This window comes from Apis dorsata, unplaced genomic scaffold (genome assembly GCF_000469605.1).
Source record: "Apis dorsata unplaced genomic scaffold, Apis dorsata 1.3 scaffold_331, whole genome shotgun sequence".
In the NCBI taxonomy this organism is placed as follows: Eukaryota; Metazoa; Arthropoda; class Insecta; order Hymenoptera; family Apidae; genus Apis; species Apis dorsata.
In genome coordinates this window covers 227,516-243,394 of record NW_006263599.1, presented here as the reverse complement: position 1 = coordinate 243,394, position 15,879 = coordinate 227,516, and the positions used below count along the sequence as shown (strand labels likewise).

The 15,879-nt window shown below is 30.5% G+C and overlaps 2 protein-coding genes and 2 long non-coding RNA genes across 6 annotated transcripts in view; 3 read left to right on the top strand and 1 right to left on the bottom strand.

Annotated features, from left to right (window-relative positions):
* LOC102677627 overlaps positions 1–2,576 on the top strand; it is a 3,132-nt gene extending 556 nt beyond the window's left edge. Inside the window, exons 2-3 of the long non-coding RNA XR_422096.2 lie at positions 91–577; positions 1,282–2,576. This is a non-coding gene — a long non-coding RNA (uncharacterized LOC102677627). The remainder of the gene's footprint in view (positions 1–90; positions 578–1,281) is intronic.
* A 3,160-nt stretch (positions 2,577–5,736) lies between these two features.
* On the bottom strand, positions 5,737–8,603 carry LOC102677491 (cyclic AMP-dependent transcription factor ATF-2). Of its 3 annotated transcripts, XM_006617907.2 has the most exons (7): positions 8,244–8,602; positions 8,008–8,101; positions 7,766–7,911; positions 7,362–7,690; positions 7,053–7,269; positions 6,625–6,970; positions 5,740–6,561 (listed from the first exon to the last, which is right to left on the bottom strand). In XM_006617907.2, exons 1-7 carry the CDS (start codon positions 8,292–8,294, stop codon positions 6,158–6,160), a joined length of 1,587 nt encoding a protein of 528 aa, XP_006617970.1. In that variant the 5' UTR covers positions 8,295–8,602; the 3' UTR covers positions 5,740–6,157. The 3 variants fall into 3 exon arrangements, with proteins under 3 accessions (XP_031367437.1, XP_031367438.1, XP_006617970.1); XM_031511577.1 differs by having other exon boundaries at positions 5,737–6,970; positions 8,244–8,603; XM_031511578.1 differs by having other exon boundaries at positions 5,737–6,970; positions 7,766–7,908; positions 8,244–8,603.
* Positions 8,604–8,904: 301 nt separating this feature from the next.
* LOC116185922 lies at positions 8,905–9,345 on the top strand. The gene is made up of 2 exons (XR_004150822.1): positions 8,905–9,174; positions 9,252–9,345. It is a non-coding gene; the product is annotated as an uncharacterized LOC116185922 (long non-coding RNA).
* A 4,406-nt stretch (positions 9,346–13,751) lies between these two features.
* On the top strand, positions 13,752–14,988 carry LOC102677344 (39S ribosomal protein L16, mitochondrial). The gene is made up of 6 exons (XM_006617906.2): positions 13,752–13,806; positions 13,893–13,958; positions 14,035–14,192; positions 14,264–14,395; positions 14,515–14,625; positions 14,706–14,988. The coding sequence occupies exons 1-6, from the start codon at positions 13,767–13,769 to the stop codon at positions 14,919–14,921; spliced, it is 723 nt and encodes a 240-aa protein (XP_006617969.1). The 5' UTR covers positions 13,752–13,766; the 3' UTR covers positions 14,922–14,988.
* Positions 14,989–15,879: the final 891 nt, after the last annotated feature.

Sequence of the window (15,879 nt, the reverse complement as noted above, 5' to 3'; positions counted from 1 at the left end):
CTCTCTCTCTCTCTCTCTCTCTCTCTCTCTCTCTCTCTCTCTCTCTCTCTCTCTCTCTCTGCTGGTAAATCGTGAAACGATTAATTGTAGGAGGGATCGAGTTGAACGTCGCGGGATATTTTTGGCCATACTCCCGCCCACTCCAGCCTTCGACAGCTCGCAAATTGTCGTCGTCGAGTGGCGCGTGAATATCGTGGAAACGGACTGTTCTACCGTTTAATGCTCGTTTAGACGCGCAGGGTATTCTTTCAAATTTTTTTCAGACAATTCGTTTTGCTGTCGGTGGAACGAGGAAGAGGAGCAAGGGATGAAGATGAAGGGGGGAGAGAGAGAGAGAGAGAGAGAGCTCGAGGAGAGAAAGGAAGATGGCAAAGTAGGAAGGAGCAATTCCTCGGGACGAGGAGACGAGACGAGACGAGACGAGACGGAGGTGAAGGTATTCTTTTTAAGGCGGAACACTTTACTGCTGCTCGTTCCACGCTGGTAATGGAGAATCCCCCAGCCGCCCCAACGAATTAATTCGGGGCTAACGCCGAGACACTCCCCGATATCGAGTCACTTCGTTCCACGGGCCAGTGTTAGTATCTGCTTTTCCACCCTCTCGGTTAGCTTTTCACTGTACTTAGCCTGTACTTGGACTCGATTTCTACTTTTTTTTTTTTCTATCTCCCTCCACCATCAACGATTTCTAATTTATCCGCTAATTTGTCCAAGATCCTTGAATCCGTTTCACTGGGTCAGTTAAAAAAAAAAAAAAAGAAAAGAGGAAAAAAGTCAAACCCCTATCTCTGTCCCCCTTTTCTCTCCACCTCTTTCCGCCTCTTGCGCCTGGCGGCTGTATTTGTATCCGTATTCGGATATTTGGCTGCGATTTTTACCATCAATTGTGCGCTTAAGTAGTCGTAGCAACCCCTTTATTGCCAGGAACGCGATCTCCAAGATGAAAAGCAAACTTCTGGCGAGCTTCCATCAGAATTAAGAGAGACACTCGAGGCGGTTTTTAATTAGCTCGAAAGGACATCATCGGAAAGAGGGAAAAGTTCGGTCTAAATACGTAATTAAAACCGCGAATGGGATAGTCACAGTATCCACGGGAAATGATAGCCGGTAAATTCGAATGAAAAGCTTATTCTTTTTTATTTTTCTTTTGCCTCTTTGGCGCGATTCCTCATCCTTCTCCTTTCTCCCGAAAATCTTTTCTATTTAAAAAAAAAATCTTGAACTAAAATCGCAACGTATACGCGTCGCGTGAAATTTATTTCATAGATGTAAATCTTTTAGATTCTCACGCCGAGGAAGAATCAATGGGATTCCTCTTTCCTCCACACGACGCCCAAAGCACGTGCCATTCGCCGCAGAATCCACTTCTCTCTGAAATTCTTGCCTCGTCGAGCGTCTCCTTTCCTCCAATGAAAATTCAGAAGATTCCATGGGAAAATCAAAAATCAAAATCCAAGAGATGGCTTCAAGAGAGTACAGGGTGCCTTCCGAAGCATCTGTGGAAGCGCGCGCAAAAGAGATGAGCGTGATCGGGGCGCGAGGAGAAGAGAGGTTGTACAGAGCAACAGAGAAGGGGAGAAGCGAGAAAGAGAGGGAAATTCAAAGATGGCGCCACGCGTGTGCCTGACAGAGACGAGGAACGGGAGCTGAAGCGAGGCAACCGCCTTCGCTTCTTTCCCCTCTCGCGTTTGGCGAAGAGTGACCGGCCCGAAAAGTCCGAATCCGATCGTAGAATGGCTCAGTAGTGCGCGAGACACATTTCGTGACGCGTGCTCGTCGTTGGTATCGATATCTTTCGATGATTCACGAGCATTGCGACGAGAGTACGCGGCGACCAATCCCCGGTTCCGTTACATCAGCATCCGACTACGTGGGTCCTCGACGATTGGCTCTCTCTGTGCTGCGTTCGAGTTCTCTCTCTCTTGCACGCGTTACAGCCAGAATAGGAGAAAAAAAGATACTCGCAGCTTGTGTTTCCTCGCGGTGCGGCTTATTCTCGAACTAGATACATACTACGCGCATCGTGTTATTTGCCGAGGAGCGTGTGCATTTTCGTTTAACCAGATTTTCGGTGGAAACGTGGAGAAAATACGCGTAGAGAGATTTTCGACGACGAGGAGAAACGCGAGGAAGACACGAGCCAGCAGCCGAGCGACAGACAGAGTGAGAGGAAGGGAAGCTAGAGGGAGAGCAGCAGAGTACGGGGTATTTTGGACGCAGATCGATCGGTCGCTCTCCGGTTCGCGCCATGTGACCGGTCAAAGACCAGTCTGCATGGGATAGGAGGTTAGAAACTTATTCGGCATCTTCCGAGTGTATTGTCGCGTGGCGGTGTGTTTGTTCGTTGATCAACCGAGAAAATGAGATCCGTCGAGTGATGTAGTAGTGTCAGTAGCGCGTGAGCCAGTGAACGAGGTAGTCGTTTTTTTTCGTAGAGTCCGTTTATCGGACATTCGCGGTGGCGGGCTTCGAGGAGCATGATCGTGAGGGAAAAGAGAACCGATTTTACCGCGAAAGAATGTCGTTGTCTCGGGTCAGATATAAAAATAAAAAGAAGCAGACTTATGTCTCAAGGCTATCGGACCACATATTGTCTCAGACCAGGGGCGTAAAATCACGCGGTTGTCTCCCTGCACGCCGTTTATTTCATTTCACCGATATTCTCGTATAATCGCGCACATTCATTATCATTATCTCGTTAGTACATGGTTTCATTATCTGACACGTATATATGTGTTACTAAATTCTTTCGAAAAGAATGTTTCGTAGCATTTTTTTTCTTGGTTAAGAATAATAACGTTCTTTCTCGGTCTATTGTTTCGTTGTCGTTTACATATTCTTCTTATTAATTATCTCGTTGAAAAATTAACGACGATTTTAAAATTTCTTTTCTTTGTTTCTAATGTTTTTTCGTGATACTTTGTTTTCGGAAATAGAAGAATTCCGCGGCATGGAACAAAGAAAAAGTCGGCAGTATGTGAATTTTTATGAGGTTCGTTCCGAAAAAGAAAGTAAGAATATAAACAATCGTATTATTGCATACCGTGCATTTGATCATATATGATCTTCAAAAATAATTTCTTTTCAAATTTATAAATAAATTCTTCTTTTGTTAAATTACAAATTAGAAAACACGTGGTCTGACACGTGTTTCTGGAACTTTACGAAAGAATTCTGTGACATCTTGAATCGTTGTTACTTTGTTTAGAATACACATTTTTATTTTCATCAACGCTACATTATCAATTCGATGGAAAGTTTCACAATATCGATGGAAAATTATTTAATGATTTAATGTGGAGAATTGTTATATATTATTTTTTATGTGTAAAAGCGATTGTACGAGATTAAAATATCAAAGCAATTTTAGAAGCTATATATACGTATATTACGTGGATTAATAGATAACGCGTGCTTATCTAGGAAAGTAGTATTTGACTACCAGAACCTTGTAGTCAGTTTCAGATTAACCTCTTTAAAGCAGGATTTGTTAAGGAGTTTAGGAGAAAATATGGAATTATTTTTTATTTTTCTAAGAAAAATAACGCATGTATGTACGTGGGTTACTACAACTATTGAACTATTGAACTTTGTAAGATAATTTTATACGGTTAGAAATATTTATTTTCGATAATGTTAATCTTTTAAAATCAATTTTAAAAAAAAACATACGTAAAGTCTTTTTCAACAAATTAATATAAAACAAGATGTGATAATATTTAAACATTTATACGATATTTAGATAACGTTGTTAAAATCAAAGAGAAAATTGAAAGAAAATCTAGCGAAGTAGATAAGTAGGTCGCGTTCGCGTCTGACTACTGATTTCTGAATTTACTGCTACTACGACAAATTGATGTCAATGAGATCGATATTAATTAAGTCACGGGCCGTTGATCGCTGGAAACCCCATAAAGAATAATCTCTTTACCACCGGTATTTCCCGGAAATGCCCAAGTAACATTATTCTTCATATTTAGAAGAAAACGATATACTTTTTAATTTTTTAGCTCTTCATCATATTTGGATATAATTTCACATGTTCGTGCGAGGTGAACATTTCGTAAAATAGTTTATACTTTCGAAAACATTAGTTATTAGTTTGTTTTTTCTTACACATACAAAAAAAAAAGAAGTCAGGCTCATTATTCGTATAAAAGTGGAATGTTTTAAAAGATAATTCGTCGAGGTTTTAAAATTGATCAAGACCACGTTTTCTAATATCTATCGAGAATTAAAAGCGTTATTCGCAGAATATACGATCACAATCCATGATTTCCTGCGGGCATCGAAAAGAAACTGCTCTGTCTGGACCAAGGTTAGAAGATTGCGTTTGTTGTATAATAGCCATACGAGTTTGATTCAGGGCCGTAAAAGTCGGGTATTCGCGAGGGGCGACATGATCTATTTCCGTCCACAACTTGGAAGCGGGAAACGTGGAAGCATTAAGGGTTCTAAGAATGATATGCCTCGTTGGAATCACGAGTAACGCTTGATACTCGTTTGAATCATTGCACCAAACAAACATTAGTGCCACTTCATTTTACGATCGAATTATTTATGTTACTTATATTTTATAATATATAATTCATATCGTTTTCTAGAAAAATTTATAAATATGGTAATGATTCAATTCGAGTCTCTTTCTTCATTTCTTTTAATACAACAATATCGATCATATATAAAATCGATCTTCTTTTCTTTTGATTTATAATTATATCTCTTGGCATCTCCCTCGATTTATGTTTCTATATAGATGAAATAGGGGAATTCTTTTTTCTCGTGAATGATAAATTGAAATAAGAAAAGAATGTTTTCGTCTCTTCTGTCGAACCGGCTTATCGATGTAGGAAAACCGTTGGTATTTACCGAGTAACCGATAATTCAGTTACATCTCACTTGGTTCGTTGTGTTCTGGGCGTGTGAGTCACTGGTGTGACTCAAGGGACGGAAATCTTATTTGTCGAAAAAGTAACAGGCCTTTTTCAGCATGGTTTCGCTATCTTTCTTTGACCGTTGTAATATCCCACCATAAGAGAGACACATAAACTCGCTCACAAAATGAGATCGGTCGCGAGCTAACTCGGCACATTTTATGTAATCGGAGGATAAACATAAATTTTTCCAGCGATTAGATAAAATTACGCGATAAAATGGATACCATTCAGAATGGAAAAAGATGACCAATTACTTCTTTCTATCAATACCATTTATTCATTCGAGGAGAAAAAGAAGATGATAACGAAGAAAAAAGGAAACGATGTAACAAGAAGGAAATCAATATTCTTCGAAAGATCAATAAAATAGTATCCTTTTTCAAAATCTACAGGAATCGTATACAGATTGGACATGATGGATATTATTGAGTAAAAGAAGTTTTTGATAGCCTCGAGTTTCGAGGCGTTTCGTGCCCAAAGCCCCTTATCATTCTCCTGTCCGGTGTAGAATTGTTAGACGACTGGACGGAGAACTGATAAGGGCCCGAGGGTCACAGAATCATCGTGAGACTTCTAACATCCGATATAAGGGGAAAAAGTGTATGATTTGATGTATGAGAAGGCTTTATAATTTTATAATTTATATGATTGTATAATTTTATTATTATTGACATAATAAATTTGTAATATATTTATATTTATAATATTTATATAAAAAGGGAAAGAAGAATATATAATAATAAATACATGTTACCTTTATAAAATGGCAAGACTAGATAAAATAAAGAATGTAAATGCATTGCAAGAAAATATTGGATTTATTATAATAAATAAAAAATACAAGATTCCCTTCATCATCAAGATTTATACACATGGATATGGAGTATCATTCACATTACCAAATTATGAAAATAGAAAATTCTTCATATATTATTTTTCAACTATTAAAGTATAGCCAAAATTATCAGCACATTATCTTCCCTTCTCCTTTTGATCTTTCTCGCACTGATTGTCATTCCTAACTCAAGCAAGATTTTAACTTCCAGAAGCAATTCAGTAATTCAATACCAACATTGCAAAATTTACTTAATTTAATTTCAACGCGCAACATTTTAATATCTACATTATACACATATCGACTTATATTTCTAATTCTATATCATTTTCTTACCAAAATAATCATTTAACGACTATCGCACAATGTTTGTCTTTTATCACATTCACGTTTCATTATTCTTTGATGCGCTTTGATCAATCTCGTAATTAGGATTTATTTGAATTATTTGTCTAGTGGAATTTTCTATTTTTTTTATTGGATTTTGCATGATAAAAATTGGCTTTGTTTCTTCCTTTTCTGTTAAGAGTTGACTGACACTCATAATCTTCAGAGTAGGTACAGTTTTAATTAACGTGGCATTAGGAATCGATAGATTTGTATTGCAATCTACTTTTGGAAAAATTATAGGATTTTTTGATGGTGCCAAAGATAATTTTTTCTTTGGCATAATAGGCACTTCCGTGGAAGAAAAAGTAGATCTTTTCACTGTTGAAGTCACTGGAATTGGACTGGTTATAGCATCTGAATTTACAGATATTATTTTTGGGCCGAGTATTATACCATTTCCTGTAAAAAATACATGAATGGATAATAAAATCTGAGGAATTATTTTTATATTATTCAAATTACCTTTTTGCATTGCTTTTGTAACCGGACAATCTTTATGAGCCAATAGAAGCGTTTTTAATTTAGCAACCTCCGTTCGTAAAACCTTTATTTCCATCTGGAGTGCTACGTTAGTCTCATTTACATTAGTGACTGTTCTTTCAAGTTGTTGTATCCACGCTTTCCTTTTTGCTCTTGCTCTCATAGAGCTAGCACGATTACGTTCAAGAATTTCTTTTTTTTTCAATTGATCCTCTATCGTTTTACTCCTATTTTCTCTTTTCGCACTATTTAATTCATCTTTCCGAAGATTACTATTAGGTTTTTGATTTTGCGAACCGGTAGCTTTTGTTAAAGTTTGTTTTAATTTCTATATAATTATACAAGAAACATTAATTTTTAAAATTAAAAAATTTTATTTAAATTATATACTAAATCGTACAATAAAATACCATTTTTGCTAGAGACAATGTAGAAATAGCAGGTTTTTTGGACTGTAGTCTTGTATTGCATTGCAGAAGAGGCTCTGTTTTTATAACAATTGTTTGTTGTTTCAAAGATTGTACGTTTGTCGTGTCAACAGAATCACAAAGTGGAATCGCCGATAATTGCATTAATTTTCCATCGGCTGTTTTTAGCAACAGTTGAACTTCCTCACCATTAAACGACCTTTATAAAAATTTAATTTTAATTTTTTATTTTGCTTTACTTAATTTTTAATTAAAAGATAATGAACAAATAATTCTATATTTTTTGCTTACAATTGCGAACTGGATTGTTCTTGTAAAACTTTTGGTATTATTGGTGTATGCGTAACTTGATCGATAATATTCTCTGTTAATGTTACATTTTGTTCAACGCTTGATTCAAATTTTTCTTTTAACAAAGTTTGCTCTTCTGTTTCAGTAAGTTTCACAGGAGTACAAACTTCACTATCAATGGTAGTTTTTCCTTCTGTGTTTTTTTCAATTGAAATGCTGCTACATTCTGGCACAGAGTTTTCAGATAACATTTGATTGTTACTAGATAATACGTCTGCAATATGGGGAAATATATGAGGTGTGTGTAAAGTATCATCTGTAAGTCCAGCCTAAAAAGAAATATTTAGATTATAAATCAATATTAAATAGGTATTTATATATATTTTAATTATTTTATTATTTACCTCTGGTACCGTAAGAGTACCAGTATTTCCTGACTCCACTGCTCTTCTAAAAGTTTCTTCAAAAGGATTTACATTTTGTAAATCTTGAAATAATCCAACTTCTTCACAATTTCTGATGAAACGTGTTGGTGTAGGTGTTTGATCTGCTATATATAATGTATATAAATATTTTTTAGTTCTTTATCTTTGTTTTAGAATATAATTAAATTGTTAAAATTATTTCAATTAAAATTAATCTTTACCAACAAAACTAGTATTCTTAGAACTGTTTCCAAGATTTAATATCATGTCATGTTTTTTCTTGTGAACCAATAACTGATCCTCATCTGTAAAACTCTATCACAATATATAAAAAAACTATTTATTATTATTTGATATATATATCAAAAATTAAGATCTCATTAACGAATAATAAATATTAAAGGAAAAAAAAAATAAAAAAAATCTTAGTTTTAAAAAAAATAAATTCATTTATTACCATATTGCATCCAAACGAAGAGCAAACAAACATTTTCTCAGTATCTGCCATAATTAATTGCTAATAGAAATTTTATAATAACAATTTACAGGTGGCATGATCTAATACAAGAACAAAGTCTAAAATGTATGCAATACAATACAATTCGCCAGAAGACTTCATTTCTTTGGAAATTTTTGTATCGGCAACACATATTTTTGTTCAATATTAATTATTTTACAATTTTTAAGTCATTCAAATTCAGATATATGAAAAATAAATAATAACACATAGTTTTTTGGAATTTTTTGACACACAGATTCGAATCAGCTGTTTCTACATTAAATCAGTAATCTTTCTTTTATAGAGAGTGGAGTTTATACTTAGTGTAAGTATTTAGTACATTTTCTATCTAGGGACATTTTTTGTAGTTTAGAGAAACAAAATAAAATCAAGTTATAAATATATTTTCTATGTATATTCATATTTTTATTCTGTATAAATTATTTTATATTTTCATGTCGCATACATATGTATATATATCTTATATCTTATCTCTTTATTTCTTATATTTTTTAAAAATATTTAAACCACAGATAAGATATGAAATAGATTCAACATTTAATACATTATTTTATCTCATGTTTCAGATACATCAGAACATTATTTTAACACACAGAACATTATTTTAATGTATTTTCATCGATTTATAATGAACAAACAAAGAATAGTGAAAAATGAAAGATACAGATAAAATTGAGAATCAGTTCCACAGAGACAAGATCTTTTTAAAATATGAAATACAGAAAGAATAAGAATTGAAGACTAGCAATATCTTTTAAGTATTTCTAAAAAGAAATTTTGACATTCAATAGATGGCGACAACAGTCAATTCTCAGTTCTTTAGCTTTTAATGCTAAAAAATCATCTTTAAAAGGTAAATATATAAAAGGTAAGAATAAAATACGTAAGTATATTTTATTTTGTAATTAGATTTGAATAAAATGTTTAAAAAATTTTTTGTTGCAGAAAAATCATCTTCAAAATGGAAGAAGTATATTAAGGCAAACAGAAGTGAATATTTTACAACTAATTTTTTAAAACTTTCGAAAACTTTTATAAATAAACATTAAAAATGTAGATTAATGTAAATGTAAATGTAAATGTAAAAAATTAAAATATAAATAAAGACATCAATTTTTGTACAATAGTTTTTATTTATTCTCCCAATCCCAAAATTCCTAAATTTACCAGTTTTTTGACATTTTTTTTTTCATTTCCAAGAATTGCCGAAATTCTCGATTGACTTCTTATCAACTATATTCTCCTGTTAAAAAATCAAATTTTTGGCTAAAACATTTTCTTCTATGCTGAAAAATCAGTATAAAACAGGCAAGTATATTAATTAGATTTAAGTAAAATGTTTAAAAAAACGTTTTTTTGCTGAAAAATCATCTTTAAAATAAGGTAAGTATATAAAGGTAAGTAAAGGTAAGTATTTTACAAATATTTGAAAATTTTCGAAAAATTTTGTAAATAAACATTGAAAAATGTAAATAAACAACCCGAGAATGTAAATAAACATTGAAAATGTAAATAAGCATTGCAAAGTTTGTAAACAAACCGAAATTTCAACTCCTAGGCCCGAAATTCATCACATTTTCGAAAAATTTTGTAAATAAACATTGAAAAATGTAAATAAACAACCCGAGAATGTAAATAAACATTGAAAATGTAAATAAGCATTGCAAAGTTTGTAAACAAACCGAAATTTCAACTCCTAGGCCCGAAATTCATCACATTTTCGAAAAATTTTGTAAATAAACATTGAAAAATGTAAATAAACAACCCGAGAATGTAAATAAACATTGAAAATGTAAATAAGCATTGCAAAGTTTGTAAACAAACCGAAATTTCAACTCCTAGGCCCGAAATTCATCACATTTTCGAAAAATTTTGTAAATAAACATTGAAAAATGTAAATAAACAACCCGAGAATGTAAATAAACATTGAAAATGTAAATAAGCATTGCAAAGTTTGTAAACAAACCGAAATTTCAACTCCTAGGCCCGAAATTCATCACATTTTCGAAAAATTTTGTAAATAAACATTGAAAAATGTAAATAAACAACCCGAGAATGTAAATAAACATTGAAAATGTAAATAAGCATTGCAAAGTTTGTAAACAAACCGAAATTTCAACTCCTAGGCCCGAAATTCATCACATTTTCGAAAAATTTTGTAAATAAACATTGAAAAATGTAAATAAACAACCCGAGAATGTAAATAAACATTGAAAATGTAAATAAGCATTGCAAAGTTTGTAAACAAACCGAAATTTCAACTCCTAGGCCCGAAATTCATCACATTTTCGAAAAATTTTGTAAATAAACATTGAAAAATGTAAATAAACAACCCGAGAATGTAAATAAACATTGAAAATGTAAATAAGCATTGCAAAGTTTGTAAACAAACCGAAATTTCAACTCCTAGGCCCGAAATTCATCACATTTTCGAAAAATTTTGTAAATAAACATTGAAAAATGTAAATAAACAACCCGAGAATGTAAATAAACATTGAAAATGTAAATAAGCATTGCAAAGTTTGTAAACAAACCGAAATTTCAACTCCTAGGCCCGAAATTCATCACATTTTCGAAAAATTTTGTAAATAAACATTGAAAAATGTAAATAAACAACCCGAGAATGTAAATAAACATTGAAAATGTAAATAAGCATTGCAAAGTTTGTAAACAAACCGAAATTTCAACTCCTAGGCCCGAAATTCATCACATTTTCGAAAAATTTTGTAAATAAACATTGAAAAATGTAAATAAACAACCCGAGAATGTAAATAAACATTGAAAATGTAAATCAACATTCCAAAGTTTGTAAACAAACCAAAATTTCAACTCCCGGGCCCAGAATTCTTTAAATTTTCGAAAAATTTTGTAAATAAACATTAGAAAACGTAAATAAACAAACCGAGAATGTAAATAAACATTGAAAATGTAAATAAACATTCCAAAGTTTGTAAACAAACTGAAATTTCAATTCCCAAGCCCGAAATTCATCAAATTTTCGAAAAATTTTGTAAATAAACATTAGAAAACGTAAATAAACAAACCGAGAATGTAAATAAACATTGAAAATGTAAATAAACATTCCAAAGTTTGTAAACAAACTGAAATTTCAATTCCCAAGCCCGAAATTCATCAAATTTTCGAAAAATTTTGTAAATAAACATTGGAAAATGTAAATAAACAAACCGAGAATGTAAATAAACATTGAAAATGTAAATAAACATTGAAAATGTAAATAAACACTCCAATGTTTGAAAACAAACTAATGTTCTAACAGAAACTTTATTCTAAGTTTCTACTTTTTAATAGAAGAATATAATTTAAAAAGGAGATTATACTTATACTTACCTTATACATACTTACCTTTTGAAGCTCTATTTTTAGGAATCATTTTTTAATAATTTACTTAAATCTAAAGGACTGGAAGGAATATAGGAGTAAGGTTTTTTAAATAATAAAGTCATTCATTTATTAAAAAATAATGTTTATTGAATATAATTTACAATTTAAGTTGTAATATAATTACAATTTAAGTACATATTTTATAATTATTTAAATATATATAGCTTATATGAACTTATAATTATAATTGTGTAGTGTGTTCAATATGTGTTTAGAAAAATGTGTTTACTTCATTTCCAAAAACTGCCAAGATTCCTGTTTCTCGTGCGATCTCCTATTATCTTTTATTCTCCTGATACGAAATCGTATTGTTGGCCAAAAATTTCAATCTTGGGTAATCCCAGGAGTTTGATGTCACTTCTAAGAATCCTGAAAAATATAAAAAATTTCATATTAATTTCCTAGAATTTTAAAAGTTTTAAGAATTTGACGTCATTTCCAAAAAATTTAGAGATTTCGAGAATTTGACGTCATTTCTTGAAAAAATTTTTCGATTGACTTCCTATAATGTTCTCCTAATATAAAATTGAATTTTTGGACAAAAATTTTTCTTCCATTAAGGAATTTCGATTAATTTTTTTTGTTCAATATCTCGTTTATTTTCCATGATATTAAAAAATGCTTGGAATAAAAGTTGAATGATTTTGAAAGGGCTATTTTCTGGTATCCTCAATTTTTTTATAGATGAACTCATAAAAAACTTATTGAGTCCAACTTTATTTTTTTAAATAGCATTATATACTTTTTAATGCACTAATCTATGCATCTTGACATTCTCTATAAAAATGTATAGGACCATTTATGATGAAAAACAATTAGTTTAAAAGATATTTAGTTAAATTTAATTATTTTCTAAACTATAAGTTTTTTGCTATATATGTCTTCATACTTTTTTATAAAGAATGCCAGGATACATCAACTGGAATATTAAAAAGTGTATACTTTTATTTAAAAAAACAACATTCACTCTAATAAATCCTTTACGCTTCTATATATAAAAAAATAAATAACAACAAGATGTATCCCCCTCAAAACTATTTAACTTTTATTTGAAACATTTTTTAATATTTCCAAAAACAAGCATGATATATATGAGATAATACTATACGGATAGTATTATACGGGTATAATATATTACGTAATTGGCTAAAACAATCGAGATATTTCAAATAATAAAAATACGGTACTCAATGGATTCTTGAATTCTTAAAAAATTAAAAAAAATGATAAGAAAAAAGACAGCTTTCATCTAAATTTATTTAAATTCTGAAAAAAAAGGCTTTAAAGCTGTAAAAGAAATGGCAACGTTAAGAAAATGGTCAAAAAATGAGTACGATACATATATGATAAATGTAAAAAAACTCCTTTTAAATTATGTCCTCCTAATACAAAATCGAATTTTTGTCTAAAATTTCGTTCTTTTGAAATTCATTTGAACAATTCCAAAAATTTAATGTGATTTTTAATAATTTCTTTACTTTTCTTATTATATAAAAATATATTTATGGCATATAACCGTAATAAAAGATTGTAATTTTGTATTGGAGAGAAATTCATTAAATAAGAAACTCATTTAAATATTACGATATTATATTTATTTATTAATATATTATATTATTTATAATATATTTAATATATAATTGGATCTATATTTTTTATTATAAAAATATAAAATTTCTGAATATTTTATGACTAATTTGATATGGCAATACTGATTTAAATTTATTCAATGATGATTTTTTTATTATATATATCTAGTGCTTTTATTGTGAATACATTGGTAATTTTAAGAATAGTTTTTGGTAAATATACTTTATGTATATTTATTTTAGGATTCGTAAAGATATAAAGAAAATATATAAAAATTTGTTAAGCAAATAAATAATATTATTTTATTAAAGTTATTAAACTTTAATATAGAAGTGTTACACTTTCAATATCAAGCCGATATTTAATATATAAAGACGTTTGAGGTTATAAAGGTTAGAAAATAAAATATTTAAATATTTTCACAATAAAATATATATAATAAAATAAAATTTAATAATCATCGTAAAAATGCAAGTTTATAAAAATATCACTAAACTATTGCTGTCGCGTAAGTTTTATAATGATTATTTCTTTCTATCGTTATTTCTCTCTTTAAAAAAACTTGTGTTTTTATTAATGTTTATATTTTTGCAGCATATTCTATATTTAAATCGGCACCAGCAGTTGGAGTAAAATCATTTAAACCACTACCTAAAATGGGTATTCCAAATTTATAATTTAATATAAAAAGAATTAAGTTTAAAAGATATATTTATTACATACTTATATTTTATAGATGTCGAATATCCTGAACGTAAAAGGCTTAAAGTTATATTAAAAGTACCTCAGTATCCAGCTTCTGTAAGACCTTTCAAAATGCAGAAAAAATTGAGATTAATGCGTGGTCCGGAATTATATCATAATACCCTTTTACATAAACAATATGGTATAATAGTAAGAGAATAAATCATGAAATAAAAAAATTATCCATACGATTGATCAAATATAAAAAGATATATTTTTAGGCGACTGGTGGTGGTAGAATGAAATATAATCACTTTGAAATGATCCGTATGACAATTTTAAGAAATATAGATTATAATAAAGTGTTTGCAATATGGAGAGTGCCTAGCCCTTGGCAACCAATAACTAAGAAGGTTCTCGTACAAATATATATAATATATAATATATATATATATTACATTAGTTGATATAAAATAATAAGTAGATTTGCTGAAATTTATATAAAGAAAACTAAAATTTATATATTGTACAGAGTCATGGATCACGAATGGGTTCTGGTAAAGGAAGTATAGATCATTACGCTACTCCGGTAAAAGCGAAACAAGTTATTATAGAAGTTGGAGGAAACATTGAATATTTCGAGGTATAATATATATATTTTAACGATTTAATTTTTCATCAATTATTTTAATGTAAATATGACATTTTAAATAACTTCATTAGGTTAAAAATATCTTAAAAAATATTGCGAAAAGGCTGCCATTTGACGCTATGGCAGTTAATCAAGAAATTATGGATAAAATGGAAGCGAAAAAGAAAAAAATGGAAGAAGAAAATCAAAACCCATGGACTTGGAAATACATAATTCAAAATAATATGCTCGGTTGCAATAATTGGATTTCGAAATACGACAGAAAATGGTTTAATGAATATATTTAATTTAAAAATGTATAAATAAATGTATGAATATTTAATTATATGAAAAATAAATAAATGTTCTTAATATATTCGTTTATAATTATTTATTATTCCTTCCTCTATCTTATTCCCATTTTATCAATGCGAAAAATCTTGTTAGATAAGTAATGCGGTATTACTTACCTCTTTTCGAACTATAAATTCGTATTTTCATTCGTTAAAAATGAAGGTGTGGAGTTGGAGTAGAATTGGAGCAACATCGATGTGTTACAATTACAATATTTTATATATCTTTGATGACGGTTTGGTGGTAACAACAGGTAAATACTACATATTGTACATTGAGTAGGCGATAGTCGTATCTTATTGTTTAATTAGCGTATCGTTTATTACGCCGATACCGATGGCGATGGCGACGTTCACCACGACGGCAACCCCAACGACGAGGCGAAATACATCGAAAACAGCGGTAACAACAATAGCAGCAACAACAACAATCTCAATAACAATAACAATAACAGCAACGATGATTATGATCGTGATAGAATAAAGATAATCATTTTCGTAATATAATAAATACAGACTTTACAATAAATACAGAAATCGATAAGTACAAACTTCCTATCGCATTTTACGATAAATCCATGCCAGCTAGAAGAATAATAAATAGAAAGATCAGCGAGAAGATAGTGATTCGCAACAGCATCGTCGATTATTTGGAATTGTCGTCGTGGATGCGATCGTCATCGCCATCTTCGTCGTGTCTTTTTCGCCGTCGCCGTCGCCGTCATTGCCGTCGACGCCTCGTCATTCGTATTCTATTTTATCCGCATTTATCACACTTAACGTAGATACAGCGACATCATGTCTGAGGAATGTGTGTGAATGCAGAGTCAGCATTGCGACGATATTCTATTACAATATATGTATATATATATATATATATAATATATATATATAATATGTATATATATATATT